The following is a 16,127-nucleotide window of genomic DNA, read 5'->3' on the forward strand; positions in this document are numbered from 1 at the left end:
TTTAAATGCTAGTAAAAATATATTCTATTGAACAGATCGAATTTTATCGATACAAACATTCAATAACCAATGCATCGCAATATCATTCCAAACTTTTCATTCACTCACAGCTTCTCTACCGGTGAACTCGGATCATGCACGCGTGTGGCGGCGTATCGAATTGGATAATCTTCCCATCCCTAATGCACGCACATGCATGAATATTACGTGGAGTTTGTGTGGTTAATTTTCAGAGCGGTGAAGCTCTGCTAACATGACTGTGGTGATGCACCACACTCCGCATCACTGGGTAAAATAATTTGTTTGTAATGTATATTTCCGCAAGTGGGGTGGCCTTTCTTAGAGCTGCTGTGAAAACAAACTGTATTTTTAATCAGTTCCAGCTCCACTTATGATGCACTGTCTGCATATGAATGTGGGTTTTGTTTTGTCATTGTTACAGGCTAAGGTGGTTCACACAGATGCTGCTATACGAAAATGCAGCTGTTTACATTACACACTGTTGTAGCCTGATATTTTAAAAGCAATTTTAATAAAAAGAAGTTAAAATTTAGCCTACCTGTTTAAAGACAATTTGTATTAACTGATGAAAAAATGAACATATGGTATTATAGAAAATTGTAAATGTGATCACCGTGAACCATTGACAGGCAAATCATAAGCAAACTGAGGCCACTGCACTCACACCTGTATTTTTCATTATTGTCGGCTGTCAAAAAGCATCAACTGGTGCGTCGCATATCAACATTTTCTCCATAACATTTACTAAATCAAATAGGTGATTATCAAATTAGTTGCCTAAAGCAGCTAAATTATGCACAATATAAACCATGCAGCTCTTTCTGCAGCACATTTGCCTTGAAAATTTAACTGGATTAGATTAGATTAGATTAGATTAGATTAGATTAGATTAGATTAGATTAGGTTAGATTAGATTTTTACTGATCCTGAGGTCAGAGCCAACTGGGAAATTATTATAGTTTCCCTCCTGGAAACTTTACTTTGTGGCGTATCAATGTGAAGAATGTTGTCAAGCTACACTGTGGGATTTCACATTTATTTTCTGTCACTGTCCTTGTTCTTCATGAAGATAAAGACTGCTTGTCATAAATCTCTCGTTTTGATTATAACGTTTTTATAACGCAAACTTGCACTCATTGTATGAATGATTTCTGTAAATAAATACATTGAAAAGGTTCCATTTAAACCACCTCTACAGTGAAGGAGGAATGAAATAAGACTCTATTGTAATCAAACAATGAGCTGCATTTTCTTCCAGAGGAATTTCAATGAAGAATTGTTTAAAAAAAACAAAACAGAAACTTGTATCAACCTGTCTTACAACCGTATCGGGCCATCACAAAAATGTTTTGACATTGTGAATCCTGATCATTATGTCTTTAGTTTCATCGCCCTCGACACTGCTTTGGAGGCATAGTTTACATTCCTTGGCTAGTGACAGAATAAGTATTACAGTAAGAAAGCAAATCTCACAGTTATTACTGTTTTTCAAAGACAATTAATACGCTTTTTAAGATTGTTTCAGTTATGAAGCTTAAACAATTACACTGTAATAGTGAAAGAACAGAGGAAAGATACAGTGTCCCTCCACTGACTTGTTTTCCCCAGACTTGATTCACTTTCTGTTTGTCCACTTTATAAAAAGGAAGTCTCCTCTGAATTCCCCACTGCTTCCCCCACTTGTAGGAATGTAGGAGTTTTTAATTATTAGTCACCACACCAGGAAAGAGGGAGTGAGTTGACCTCCCATGCTTTGTGAACTAATGACAGAGGTATGCTGTTGAAAACAATAAGGCTACGTATTGTCAGTGTGATATATAGAGGACTGATGTGATTTATTCCACATCTATGAACATCAAAGGTCTCAGGATTGAACTGGTACAGGTGGTACACATCCAGCCTGCAATGAATGAGAACTACACCTCTACTTTGGCAAAACACAAATCAGACCTGAGCCACAGTATATCTTTTCTCTTGAACTGTAAGCATGTATGAGGTTACTACCGTCTGTCTTTCAGTGGGTATTAGGTCTCTGCCTGCACAGAGGAATGCAGTGGGAATGTTATGAAATCACTGCTCAGACCTGTGTAAATGTCATGTCTGTTTCATCAACACAGCTTATCGCCAGCTTTTTTCTCAAGCCATTTAAAAATCAGAGTAGTGCCGGACAAAATACCAGATTAGGCAGTGTACCAGTACTGATTTTTCCTACTGTACGAAGGTTTCATATATCATTGTACTATAAATGAAAGTGACCAAAAAACTATAATTTATAATACTTGTCTACACACATGTGCAAAATGCACTACCAGGCCAGACCCTGGACCAGCAGCCTCTCAAACCACGAGAGCTCCAGCAGCAACAGACAAATCAACCCAACTCAATGAATGAGTAGGAATGTTAAGAGCAATTTTACTGTTTGTTGTTTATTTTTTAACTAATTATCACTAGCACTACACTTTTTCCATCTGATAAAAGTTTATGTGCAAATAAGTTCTTAAGACATGTTTTAGTCTGAGTAGTTGACACAGTGACAGAAACCTGTTTGTTAATATCAAATTGAGTTTTTAAAAAGTAATGAGAAAACATCCCAGCCAAAGGGTCATAAAAGGAGTTTACAATGGGTAGCCTACAGCGGGAAACTATCATCATATATGACACAACTAGGGATGTAACGATTACCGGTACAACAATAAACTGCGGTAAAATTGCAGACGGTTAGTATTACCGTTTAAATTCTAATTATCATGATAACCGTGTTTGATTACCGCCCTTTTCCAGAGAAACGCCTATGTAAAGATCTGCTTTTATGTCAAATATTTGAATATAGTTTTAATTCATTAAAATTTTAATTTTCTATACCTAATATTTGGAACTAATATTCACTTTTAAAGTCTTTGAAAAGGTTCATTAAGCATCTGTGTGTTATTTATATTTATAAATTATATACATTTTTCCAATCAGATTTTATATATTTTTTTGTGTTTTTTGTCCTTTTGTGTTGATATAGTAGGTTAAAAGTGAAAAAATAAAAGGCAGATGATACAAATGAAGTTGTGCTGAAAAAAAAGATCCCAAACATGGGTATAGTAAGCATTTGTTTATATAGTATATAAAGGCAAAATCAAAAGGACTGAAAAACAAACAAAATAGGCTCAGACCACTAAGGGTTAATATTTGGATGTTTCTGCCAAGAGAAAGTGCATTGTGCCAATTTTTTAATTTGTTTTTTTGTTTATTGTTTTTTTCAAAATACAACTTGGTTAAGTTATTTCAGTGTATGTATCAGTACTTTTTGAACATTTTGAGCACAATTTCAACAATACTGTGAAAATAATGATAATGTGATAATTTTGGTCACAATAACCGTGATATGAAATTTTCATATCGTCACATCCCTAATTCCCTTCTTTCTTAAGTCTGGTTGCTCATGCAAAATGAAATGCAATTAATATAGGTTAAAAATGAATGATATTTAATTATGATTAATCAAAAATAATCCGCAGCAACCCTGTGATTAATCTGATTAAAAATTGTAATTGTTTTACAGCACTAATTATTAGTAATAGTATTTCTATGGCTCTTTTATGGCACTCAGAGTGCTTTATAATGTGGCATTTTCATTCATTCACACACCGATGAAATAGTCACTGAGTTCAGCATTTCAAGTACGCTTCCACATGTGGACAGGGGTCACCAACACCATCATAACTACTAGAAATACTATCAAGCCCTATTCTACATACCCCTAATAGCAGAATAAGCTCAAAACCTATATCAGGTCTATTTGTAGAAGTTGTGGGACAAATTATCATTATTTTTAATTCCATTTATTGAGTTCTTTTAAATGATTCTGGCGTCGTCACTGAAGGAGTGAGAACTAGCAGTGTGTATACAATAGCCTTTTCCTCCTGAAAGGCTTTTTATCCCACAAAGAGGCCAGATAGTTTACCACACATTGCTTCTCTGGCTTTGTCCTTTCTCATGGTAATTGCCTGGAGCTGAAAGCAGAGCACAGCGCCAGACTCCCACTGCATGTTGAACTGTGCTGAACTGTCGAGACTGTTTCTCAGCAGAATTCACAAGGCAGATGATCACTGAACTGTTGATCACCTATTTCGTTCAACAGATGTGCGTAAAATCTGCTGCACTTCATGAACGCAATGTGGTTTCTATAATATGAGACTCATTATTCAATGTTATTCAAGGTGTCAGTGCCATTTGCTGTAGTACATACAGACTTCAACAAAGAACAGACCCACCAACAGACCCCTACACACATTTCTACTGTGTGTCCCTGGCATCTCAACTGCAGCATGTGGGTTTGATGTAATGATTTTGATTTACTTTAATCCTCCAGTATTTTAGATGATTACAGGATTTCTTTTACCACAAGCCTAGTAAACTATAATACGACGACAACAAAACTCAACAGTGAGAAACACAAAGACTGTCTAGCTTTGAGCTTCTTCAAAGGCCTAGGAAAAGAAATTATTTCAATACACAAGCTCAGGATTTAGAAATTTATCAAGGCTACTCTTCATTAATTTACAAAATGTTGACCTCTTTATAGTCATTCTTGCAATTATTGCAGGTTTCATTGTGATTGACTGTACTGCAGGACTGCTGTAATAGACTGCAGGCTACTGTTTGTGTAAACACAGTATACTTGGACAAATTTGTAGGGCTTAGAAATGTTAGAAGAAACCCTCTTTCACCAAAGACACATAGTAAATAAAAATGGTCCTCAATGATCTGTCTTTGATCGGGAAAAAGTAATTGAGTCAGTTTTGACCTGATTTGACATCAATTTGGTTCAGGTAGGGTTTAAAATGGGTGCTACTCCTAAAGGTTATAACATAGCCTAGGTGTAAACCACATGTTAATACGATGGCTGTTCTAATCAGTGTGTCTTAAATGAGGCAGATGTGATGTTGGACCCTAAAAGCTACAAATCTCAGAGGAAAACTACCACAATACCAGGGTTTTCCCTGTTATTTTAAGTCTTTGGTGCAGTACCTAAGCCAAATTAACGTTATATTAGTGTGGCAAGCACCAAATGTGACGGCCATTGTTTTGTGAAAATCAACACCTTTCTTGACCAATGTGTCTAAGTCCTCCACAAACTTGGGTAAAATTATGAATGACACTTTTTGAATGGAGTCTGTCACAAATACAGACATGAAGGAAACCACTATTGTCCCTTGGTTTTCAAAGGGTGAAGGTGCTGTTTAGATTCAGGACATAAGGTCATGGATATGGAATCCAGAGACAAAAACCTGAAGTCTTTTCACTTTTTAAGAACAAATAAACAAGCAAGAATTTGGGAACAGTTTTACAACTTCACTTAAATGTCTAAGTGAAATTGGAAAAGCTTCTGAAACAAACAAAAAGCATTTTAATGAATTTCACTGCTTTTGATGCCCTCCACATTCATTTTAAATCAGTTGTGGAGTTTGTAGAGTCCAAAATGGTTTTGGTGCCCCACCCCTGTCGTATAATGGGAGGGGGAACCCCTGTAGAAATGTAAGTAACTTACTGAGAATAGTTTCAGCTGTATGAAAAAGCAAGAAAACCCTGCAATCTCATAAAAATCCTTGCTTTACCACACAACCCTAGTCTTTGCACATGTAAATTAAGTGTATTTGGGGTGAGCTTTCAAACAGACGAAGCCTGTATTTGTCACATGTGTTGCTGAGCTTATGGGTTCTGTTCAGAATCTGTCTCCTCTACGGTGCTGAGGCTGTTCTATCAACAAAAAGACAAAAAAAAGACCCTGAATCAAAAGGTATACTCCTGGGTGATAACAACAAGGTCTGATTTTTGTTCTCCACGGCGCTTTCCTGAACAACACTTCCAGTCAGCTGATTTCTATGTGGACCAAGTGACCACAGTGAACCTGAATTCATGCACAGTAGTAACAGTGGGTCAGGATGTTGTGCCGAATTCTGCTCCCTGCCGAAAACTGCATCTCGCAGCAGCTGCCGAAAAACAGCTCCCCCTTCCTAAATCAGCAATGAATTGGACAAAGTGCACCAAATTCACCCTTTCACACCAGAATATCTCCAAATGTGAACTGCTACAGTCATTTCACTCCTGTAGCTTTGCAAGCTTATTGTAATGGGGGATGCAGTTTTCGGTAATATCTGGTGCCGAATTCTGCTCCGTGCCGAGAACTGCATCCCCAGCCGCGGGTGATGTAGTTTTCAGCGGTACCTGCTTTTATTGTTATATATTTTGAGTGTTGTGTATCTAAGATTTAACTTTATAAAGTTTTATATACCTTACAGTTTTCACACTCTTTAATATTAACCAGATAAAAAAACATAACTGCAATATCTTACAATATTATTCATTTCTTAACCCTTTCATGCATAGCGGTCACTACAGTGGACAGCTATTCAAAGCAGTTCTCTTATATATTCATGGATTTTATTGTTTTAGTTCAATATCAGCCAACACAGTACCATTACTGTAACTTTGCTGTTCTTGATAAACCTGATGTGCAGTAACATGTCTGAGTGTAAATCAATTGCTTGTTATTATTATTAGATTGTAATTAACAGGGTTTTTTGGGGGGGGGGGTTTACAATTTTTTTTGGCATATTATCTCCATAAAGTGAGTAATAACTAGTATTAGAGTATGTTAAAATGACAAAACATCAGATTAGCAGCATTAAAAAAAATAAAAAAATAAATCATAGTTTTCACACGGTATGTCAGTAAATACACGTTTCGTTGTCAGGTCTGGCATCGAAATGTGATTCAACAAAACTCATAATAAAGACAGTAGAATATCAAGGGGAGCCTCATTGAAGTTTCCCTTGGCAAAGCAAATTAGTTCAGCACAAAAAGGCAGCCAGACTACCATTCTGCTGTTAGGATGCTGTCAAACAAGACAGGTTAAAAAAACATAATAATTATTCCATAGTTTTCACACAGTATGTCAGAAAAATACATGTTTCTTTGATTCAAAAATTAAACACATGGTTTCCGGCTGAGTGGACAATTTTGCAACTCCATGAAAAATAGGTTCATAAAAAAATGTCAATGGCATTGTTTTTTTTTCATGCCTAAAGAGGAATTAAAACCCTTAGGAAAAAATCTTGATTAACCCTCCGGTATCCCATCCAGCACGGCCATTACTAAGCACCAAGTGTGCCTTTTTGGCACACTTGTGGAATAATGTCGAAAAAAATTTCATACAGTTTGTTTTTAATTCTTTTACAGTTCTTTTCTATTTCATCAACTTGAGCCATAAATAAAAATACCAAATACTCAATAACTGTCACATTTTTTAACCCTTTAAATGTCATGTTTGTAATGTCAACAAATCATTTTTTTGAATGCAAAAAACAAAAAAAAATATTTTTTTTCAATATACTACATAAAAACTGGATCACATATTATTTGATTTTTGCAGCCTGGCATATGTCAATGATTAACTCCAACACTGGTTAATTTGTATCATTATTTTTGGCGCTAGGTCAAATGTTCAAAAATACTAGCATCTGTCACCAAGTGTGCGTAAAATGCACACCTATAAATCAAACTATTAAATATTATATATTGATTTATTTTTCTGCTCTAATTTGATTTTATTTTTGTAAATCAAGGTCAGCCCTAATCATACATATCAAATGGAAGAAATAGTGCGTTTTAGGCACACTTGGGAGACAGATGCTAGTCTGGTAATTTTCTTTGGTTTACAATGTGCAAATTTTAGTTGGCGGCCAGAATTTTAAAGATCATGCACAAATGAACAACTTTTAAAATCTAACCTTATTTAAATTGTGAAAAATAATATGAAGTTTTTTAAAATGAAGTGTAAAGTGTGCATAAAAGGCACACCCAGATACCGGAGGGTTAAGGTTCTCATAACTCATGCATGAAAGGGTTCATTGCTACACAGGTGTGATGGTGTTAAGACACAGGTGTCAAACATGCGGCCGGGGGCAAAATCCAGCCCACCAAAGGGTCCAATCCAGCCCCTGGGATGAATTTGTGAAATGCAAAAATTACACTGAAGATATGAACAATCCTTTTAGTTTAGGTTCCACATTCAGATCAATTCAATCTGAAGTGGGCAGGACCAGTCAATACTATCATAATAACATAAAAATAATGACAACTCCAAATGTTCCTCTTTGTAAATGTAAATATCTTCATGTATTTACACTAAAACAAAGTATAATTTTGCAAAAAATGTTTTTAATGATTGTAAATCCACTGTGATCCTAAAGTTATAATGTACATGTGTAAATCATAAACTGAGACATAATCTTGTTAAAATTACACTTATTTTTTCAGTTTCTTCATGTGATTCACATCTTTTGAAAGGATAGTTTGTAGATGTAAACCTGTTCATAATGTAAATTTACTTTTTTCGCTCTAAAACATAGAAAAAAGTTTGGAGTTGACATTATTTATATATTATTATGTTATTATTTCACTGGTCCGGCCCACTTCAGATCAAATTTAGCTGAATCTGGCCCCTGGACTAAAATGAGTTTGACACCCCTGTGTTAAGAGGTTGAATAATTCACAATTATTTTCATACCCTAGAGTCAGAAAGGAGAAAAAGTTGTGACAGAGTGAATTTGGTGCACATTGTCCTCTCCATGGCTGTTTTAGGAAGGGGGAGCAGTTTTCGGCAGGGAGCAGAATTCGGCACAACACTGGACACATCCAGCCCCGGAGCGGAGGGGCAGGTGCTCCGCCACACAGGAGGACTAACCGCAGCCAATATGCCTGTCGAGGTCATGTTGATTAAAATGCCCTTCCACGGTTCACAGACGGTGTTTGTATGACTTTATAACTTCTCCACACACACATCCCACCCCTCGGGCTGAAACAGCAGAGTTAGCCAAACGGGTTCAGATTAGCTTAAAAACTACTTACTGTGATGGTCACTTCGTGCTTTTTCAATCGATACTTGAGGCTCTTCATGTTGTAATGTATTGGTCCCCGTTATTAAAAAGTTCTCTTTGGTGATTAGTTTAATCTAAAAAAAAATAAAATGTTAAAAAAAAAAGTACAAAAAAACTTCCTAGACTTGCGCCAGACTCAGTTTTAATCTGTCCTCTCTCTCACTCTCATGGACTGAGTTTCACCTGACGACTGAACCACAAACTCCGACCGCGCCGTGACTGACACCAGCTAAGCCAATCATCATTCACCTAGCACGGGCTGGTTTATACTACACCCAATCCACTGCGTTGGAAGGCGGGACTTCCTTGTTTCGAGAAGTTGGTGATATCCTGGGACAAGTGGAAGTATCCTGACGTCAGTTTACCTGGAAACCCAAACACTGTGGAAGACACCTTTCAGTTTATGTACACAGCGGTAGACGTGAACACATTTTAATTATTAGATTCAGTGAGCAACTTTAACCCTTTCATGCATAGTGGTTACTACAGTGGACAGCTATTCACAGCTGTTGTCTTGTATATTCATGGTTTGGATGTTTTAGTTCCATATCATCTAACACAGGGCTCTCAAACTCATTTTCTTTCAGGTTCCACATTCAGTGGGCCGGACCAGTAAAATAATAACAGAATAACCTATACATAATGACAACTGCAAATTTTTGTCTATGTTTTAGTGTAAAAAATTAAATAAAATAAAATAAATGATGAAAATACTTACTTATAAACTTTTTTTTTTTTAAAAAACTGAAAAAATTGAAATTTAAATTAAAAAACATAAGAAAATTTAGTGCAATTTTAACAATATTCTGCTTCCACTTCTCATTTCTCCATGTGCATTATGGATCAGATCTACAAAGAAACTAAACACTGAGGAACAGGCAGAAAATAGTTCAAATTGTTATTCACATTTTATTGTTACAGGATAGGTTGTACAGGGTGGGGAAGCAAAATTTACAATGTTTTGAGGCAGGGATTGAAAGACAGTGTATGACCAATTTGTTTATTGAAAGTCATGAGAATTTATTTGCCACAAGAAAATTGACATAATAGAAAATGTTTTTATTCTATGTGTCCTCCTTCTTTCTCAATAACTGCCTTCACACGCTTCCTGAAACTTGTGCAAGTGTTCCTCAAATATTCGGGTGACAGCTTCTCCCATTCTTCTTTAATAGTATCTTCCAGACTTTCTCGTAATAGTTTTGCTCATAGTCATTCTCTTCTTTCCATTATAAACAGTCTTTATGGACACTCCAACTATTTTTGAAATCTCCTTTGGTGTGACGAGTGCATTCAGCAAATCACACACTCTTTGGCGTTTGCTTTCCTGATTACTCATATGGGCAAAAGTTTCTGAAAAGGTATGGATAATAGTGTTAGGTATGATTATGACATCAATATATGTTTGGTTTCAAAACAATTGACGTAGTGCCTGCTGAGAAAAAAACAACTAAATGTTCATTGTAAATTTTGCTTCCCCACCCTGTAAATGTAAATATTTTCATAATTTAATGTTTTTTTTTCCACTAAAACAAAGGGGGAAAAAATGAAGTTGTTATTTCTAGATTTCTAGATTTATTTCTTTTTTAATTTTTTAATTTTATTTATTTATTTATTTATTTATTTTGCTTAATTCAAGATTTTTTTTTTACTTAATTGATTTTTTTTTTGCTTAATTCAAGATTTTTTTTTACTTTATTAAAAAAAATTGTCTTAATTCAAATTTTTTGCTAAATTTGAGATTTTTTTTGGCTTAATTGGAGATTTTTTTTTTACTTAATTGAAGTTTTTTTTGGCTTAATTGAAGATTTTTTTTACTTAATTGAAGTTTTTTTGTTTTTGTTTTTTTTTGGCTTAATTTAATTTTTTCCGTAATTCAAGCTTTTTTGTTTTGTTTTGTTTTGTTTGCTTAATTCAATTCAAGACTGTGGAATTTTTGCACTTGGCAAATTACTTTGGCAGGCCGCATTTGGCCCCCAGGATGCATGTTTGAGACCCCTGATCTAACACATTAGGCGCTCATGCATCATCCCATACACTGCAATTGATACTATTACTGTACATTTGCTGTTCTTGATAAACTTGATCTGCAGTAACATTGAGTGTAAAGAAATTGCTTGTTATTTTTATTTGACTGTAATTAACAACAAAAAGGTTTTTTTTTCATATTATGTCCATGAAGTGAATAATGACTAGTATTAGATTATGTTAAAATGTGAGAAAACAAAAGATTAGCAGCATTAAAAATGTTTTTATTTCATAGATTTCACACTGTACATTAGTAAATACATGTTTCTTTGCTTCAAAAATGAAACGAATGGTGTCCAGCTTAGTGGACATTATTGCAACTCCATAAAAAAAGGTTCATAAAAAATTTTTTCAATCGCATTGTTTTTTTTAATGCCTAAAGAAAATCTTGATTAAGGTTCTCATAATTCATGAATAAAAGGGTTAAACTGTCGACTTATCTCTGTGTTACAACTTTTACACCTACAAGGAGAAACAGCCTAAACTGTTGGTTCCCTGTCTGTGTTGTCAATAAAAGAACTAGAAGACAACGGCATGAAAACTTTATAGTGAGTGCAGGAGGTCATGTTCACATGTTATTTCAGTGTTTTTCAACCTTGGGGTCGGGACCCCACGTGGGGTCGCCTAGAATTCAAATGGGGTCACCTGAAATTTCTAGTAATTGATAAAAATAAAATAAAAACTTATTAATAAAAAATATATGGTGAGTTGAGAGAGACGATCACAATACATAGAAGACCTGACAAACTGTGAAGCTGAACCTGAAACACTGTGGTTCTGTTTATCTTTCAAATGTTAATTGTGGCTGGTTTGAGATGCTGCAGCTCTTTCATAATTCATAGTTTGAGTTATTGATTTTTCAGTATTAATTTGCAGCCTTTGGACTGACTGTATAAAATTCTCCCTTTGTGCAGTAATCTACACCTGGCTTTTCTGCCTCTGTCCACAATAATATACATTATATAGCCTTAATGTCGTGTAAAATTAATGTTTATTTGCACCATAGTATAGCAGACTATTGCATGATCAAAAACAAATACATTTTAGCAAACAAAAAAAAACAAAAACAAACAAAAAAAAAAGTCTCTGTTTTGAATGTCTGTGGTCACCAGAAATTTGTGATGTTAAAATGGGGTCACGAGCCAAAAAAGATTGGGAACCACTGTGTTATTTGGATGAAGAAGAACTGGGTGGTGTGGCCAAAAATGTTATTATGAAAACAATTGCCATATCACTGTGCTGGTAATTATCATGACAAAATGTCAGATGACTGTTTCCACTTTAAAGGCAGATTTTGGACCCGAGTGAAAGCTGAAGTTTGTGGTTTTACATCGTAAGGTAAAGACAAAGGCAGAGTAAAAGACAAAATAATTTAAAATTTAAATTTAAAATTTAAAAAAAAAGTCAAAAAGATGTACAATTCAGATGAAAACCTACAGATGCAACAAAATAAAAACTTCAGAAAAGATGCAACACAATGAAATGCTATAATAGACAAAATGAGACCAGAGTTATGTAAAACTGTCCCAAGACTAGAGCACCTGTAGTTTGTCCTTTCACAGGCCAGATCTTTGTGTAAAAGGTCATTCAGTCTTTTTAAAAATATTTTTATCAGTGTGGTAAAGTCAGGTTTAATCTGAGTTTTCATTCAACAAGATGAAAACTACATATCAGCATGGTTACTGGTGATATGCAGCAATAATTTGTTGATTGATCGACTGGTTGAATTATTCATCAGCTTTTTGATCATCAGTTTTTAAAGGGAACAGTGAAAAAATTTGTATTTCACCTTCTGTAATTTGAATATACTTATTTTTTTCTCTCTCTCTGTGACTTGAACAAACTGAATAAAGTAAAAGTAAGTTATATATTTAATTTGTGCACCAACATTTTTTGTCTGTCACCATCTTTTGTCTATTTTATAGCCCAAACATCTAATCTACAATGAAAACAATCATTAGTAGCAGCCATGATTTTTGATTTTAAATTAAAGTTTAAGAAAAAGTTTTTTTTTGTTTTTTTTTTTAACAATAGGTTAAATAAAAATCAAACTTAAAACGGGAATGTGAAATAAAAGACCAGTATATTGAAATAGTTTATGTATTATTTGACACCATGTGTCAAAACCATGTGTCATGTTGATTGTCATGCGTTGACGTTTATGTTGATTTAGTTTGGGGTTTTTGTCTCTTCCTGTTTTATTTTGGTGATGGTGGTCTCCTTCCTGTTTTGTCTGCACTCTGTCAGTCTTGTCTCTGTCCTCCCTAATCCCATCATTGCTTGCACCTGGTGTTCCTCCTGTAATTGTCCACACCTGTTTGTGATCCCTGCCTCCCTTATATATTCTCCTCGCTCCCTTTGTCTCTTGTTAGTGCGTCGTTTCTGTTTTCTTGTGAAGACCCCCTGGTTAAGTATCTTGTGTCTTGAATTTTGAATCTAGTTCTATGTGTTCTCTGCCTCAGGCTTTTTAGTTTTATAAAGAGTTCTTTGTACTTCCTCTTTTAGTTCATTACAGTTTTTAAGTTTATTGTAGAGCATGTTGCGTTTACTCTTTTTGTTCATCCATTTTTGTACTTTTTACATTTTTGTTCAATGAATCCCTTAGACCACTGAACAAAAGAGTGGTGATGCATTTGGGTCCATGCCGAGTGTCGTGTCTTAACATTGATTTTCTCTTTCTGGAGAACTACAGCTGAAACCATGTGTGTGTACTACTTTCATGCAGCAGTTAAAAAAAAAACAACAAAACAATTGGTAGGGATAAACCATGACCTTTTAGTTTTAACAACACACTGCACTTCATCCAAACTCTACAAATAGGCCTACAGCTTCCTGTAACACAACACAAAGACACACCCCCCTCCCTGAAATACTCATATCAATCCACTTATCCACTCATATTATGATGTGTGGTATGTTTGTTTCATTGGCCAGGCATTTGGAAATGTGAGGGTCAAGAAAATATTGGATGTAAAAGGCCTTCAACTGACATTCGCAGTCAATCACATATATTCAAGTATTTTTGCAGTACAGATTTTAGCAAAATGGTTATGAAACGGAGCATTTCTTCATCAGATCACTGAAATAAACAAGAGGCAACACAAGAAAAAAACAAGAACTCAAACTATGAATTATGAAAGAGCTGCAGCATCTGAAACCGACCACAATGAACATTTGGCAGATAAACAGAACCACAGTCCTGCAGTTTCAGCTTCACAGTTTGTCATGTCTTTTATGGATTGTGATTGTCTCTCTCAATTCACCATATATTTTTTATTGGTAAGTTTTTATTTATTTATTTTGTTATCAATTATTAGAAATTCCTGGTGACCCCAAGGTTGAAAGACACAGCATTAAACTAGAAGCACTCGGAGAGCGCAGACCTCCGCCAAGGCTGATCAGTGGCCTCCCCCGTGGGCCCCCCTACACCAAGGAGGTTATGTTTTTGCCAGGGTTTGTTTGTCTGTCTGTCCGTTAGTGTGCAACATAACTCAAAAAGTTATGGACAGATTTTGATGAAATTTTCTGGTCTGCGCCCCCCCGTGGGCCCCCCCACCCCCGATCACCACCAAAATTTAATAATTTCTTCCTTATCCCATTTCCAACAAACCCTGAAAATTTCATCCAAATCTGTCCATAACTTTTTGAGTTATGTTGCACACTAACGGACAGACAAACAAACAGACAGACAAACAAACAAACCCTGGCACAAACATAACCTCCTTGGCGGAGGTAATCATTAACTGAAAATTCATGTTCTTTGAAAATGGAGCCTTTATTGGTCCCTCTGAACAACCAAAATAATTTTTTTCAAATATCAATTTCCATGTATGAGTTTCAATTTTGTATCATATTTGATCCATCAGGTCTCAATGCTCAAATATTATTTCTAAACAAACAAAAACATAACTAGAAAAGCACTTGGAGAGCGCAGACCTCCGCCAAGGCAGATCAGCCCCCCTTCCATCACCACCAAAATTTAATCATTTCTTCCTTGTGCCAGTATCAACATTTCCTGAAAATTTCATGAAAATCCATCCATAACTTTTTGAGTTATCCTGCTAACAAACAAACAAACAAACAAACAAACAAACAAACACACAAACAAACACGCAAAAACACAAAGCAAAGCAATCACAACACCTCCTGGTGGAGGTAAAAATACAGAATTTCAAGAGTGAAGTGGTAAATTAAAGGAGAAAATGCATGTGTGGCATAAATACTGATGAAGTCCTGCTGAGCTCATCAGTGTTGTTTGGAGTGTGAGGAGACCAGGGATTTGCACCACTGAGTTACTGATTTGATCTATCTTTTATATATCCAGGAAAGTCAAAATGAGAGTCAAAATGGTAACAACACACACAGAGGAAACATTTACACACAACACACACAATATATAAGAACAAGAGAAAAACGACAGAAAGAATAAAAGAGAAGTAAAGAAAGTAATCAAAGAAAGATTGGATTAAACCATTTTGACTCAGTCTCTGTAGATCATATATAAAGCAGCAACATGTTTCTTTTGGAAAAGGATGGAACATTGAAGGATTTATAAAGACAAAGAGCAGGATGACACACAGTCCAGTTTCTTAACCAGTGTTGAGATTGCATGTAATCAGTTTTGTTAAAGCTTTTTCATTAGAGCTCAGTGTGTACAATGACTATTTGTAGTATTTGTAAGAGATGAGTCTGTACAAGTAGCATCAGTGTTGAAATAGTGACGTCAGCTGTCAAACTGAAGGTCATAAATGTGTTCTTTTAGAATTTATAAGCAGTTGTTATTTTTGCTGCTGCGGTGTGATATCAACATCCTACACCTTGATTCAACGAAGCTGAAATACTATAGTGTGTACCGTAACTTTATGTCATCTAAATGCAAATGTCATTTAGTAACATTTAGTGCGTGATCTAAATCATTTATGAAAATAGAGAAAGGCGGTGTTGAAGTAGGTCCCTGTGGTGCACCTTATTCTGAAACCAATCCAGAGCTCTTAGACTAATGTCTCTACAGCTAAACCTCTGTTCCAGCAGACTGTGATCATGTGAAAGCTGGAAGTAAATATCTGTATTTTCTCCTGTTAACTAACTGTTGCACCAAATGGCATCAGTGATTCACATGATCTTCAAATAATATCTGGTACAAAGTAAAAA

General features: G+C 35.3%; 1 protein-coding gene across 1 annotated transcript in view; it reads right to left on the reverse strand.

Moving 5' to 3' along the window:
* Nucleotides 1-9,099, reverse strand: part of uacab (uveal autoantigen with coiled-coil domains and ankyrin repeats b) — a 94,945-nt gene extending 85,846 nt beyond the window's left edge. The window contains exon 1 of the mRNA XM_030129778.1: nucleotides 8,923-9,099. Within this exon, the coding sequence (XP_029985638.1) occupies nucleotides 8,923-8,970 (48 nt within the window). The 5' untranslated portion in view covers nucleotides 8,971-9,099. The remainder of the gene's footprint in view (nucleotides 1-8,922) is intronic.
* Between the last annotated feature and the right edge of the window lie 7,028 nt (nucleotides 9,100-16,127).

Source organism: Sphaeramia orbicularis, chromosome 3 (genome assembly GCF_902148855.1).
Source record: "Sphaeramia orbicularis chromosome 3, fSphaOr1.1, whole genome shotgun sequence".
In the NCBI taxonomy this organism is placed as follows: domain Eukaryota; kingdom Metazoa; phylum Chordata; class Actinopteri; order Kurtiformes; family Apogonidae; genus Sphaeramia; species Sphaeramia orbicularis.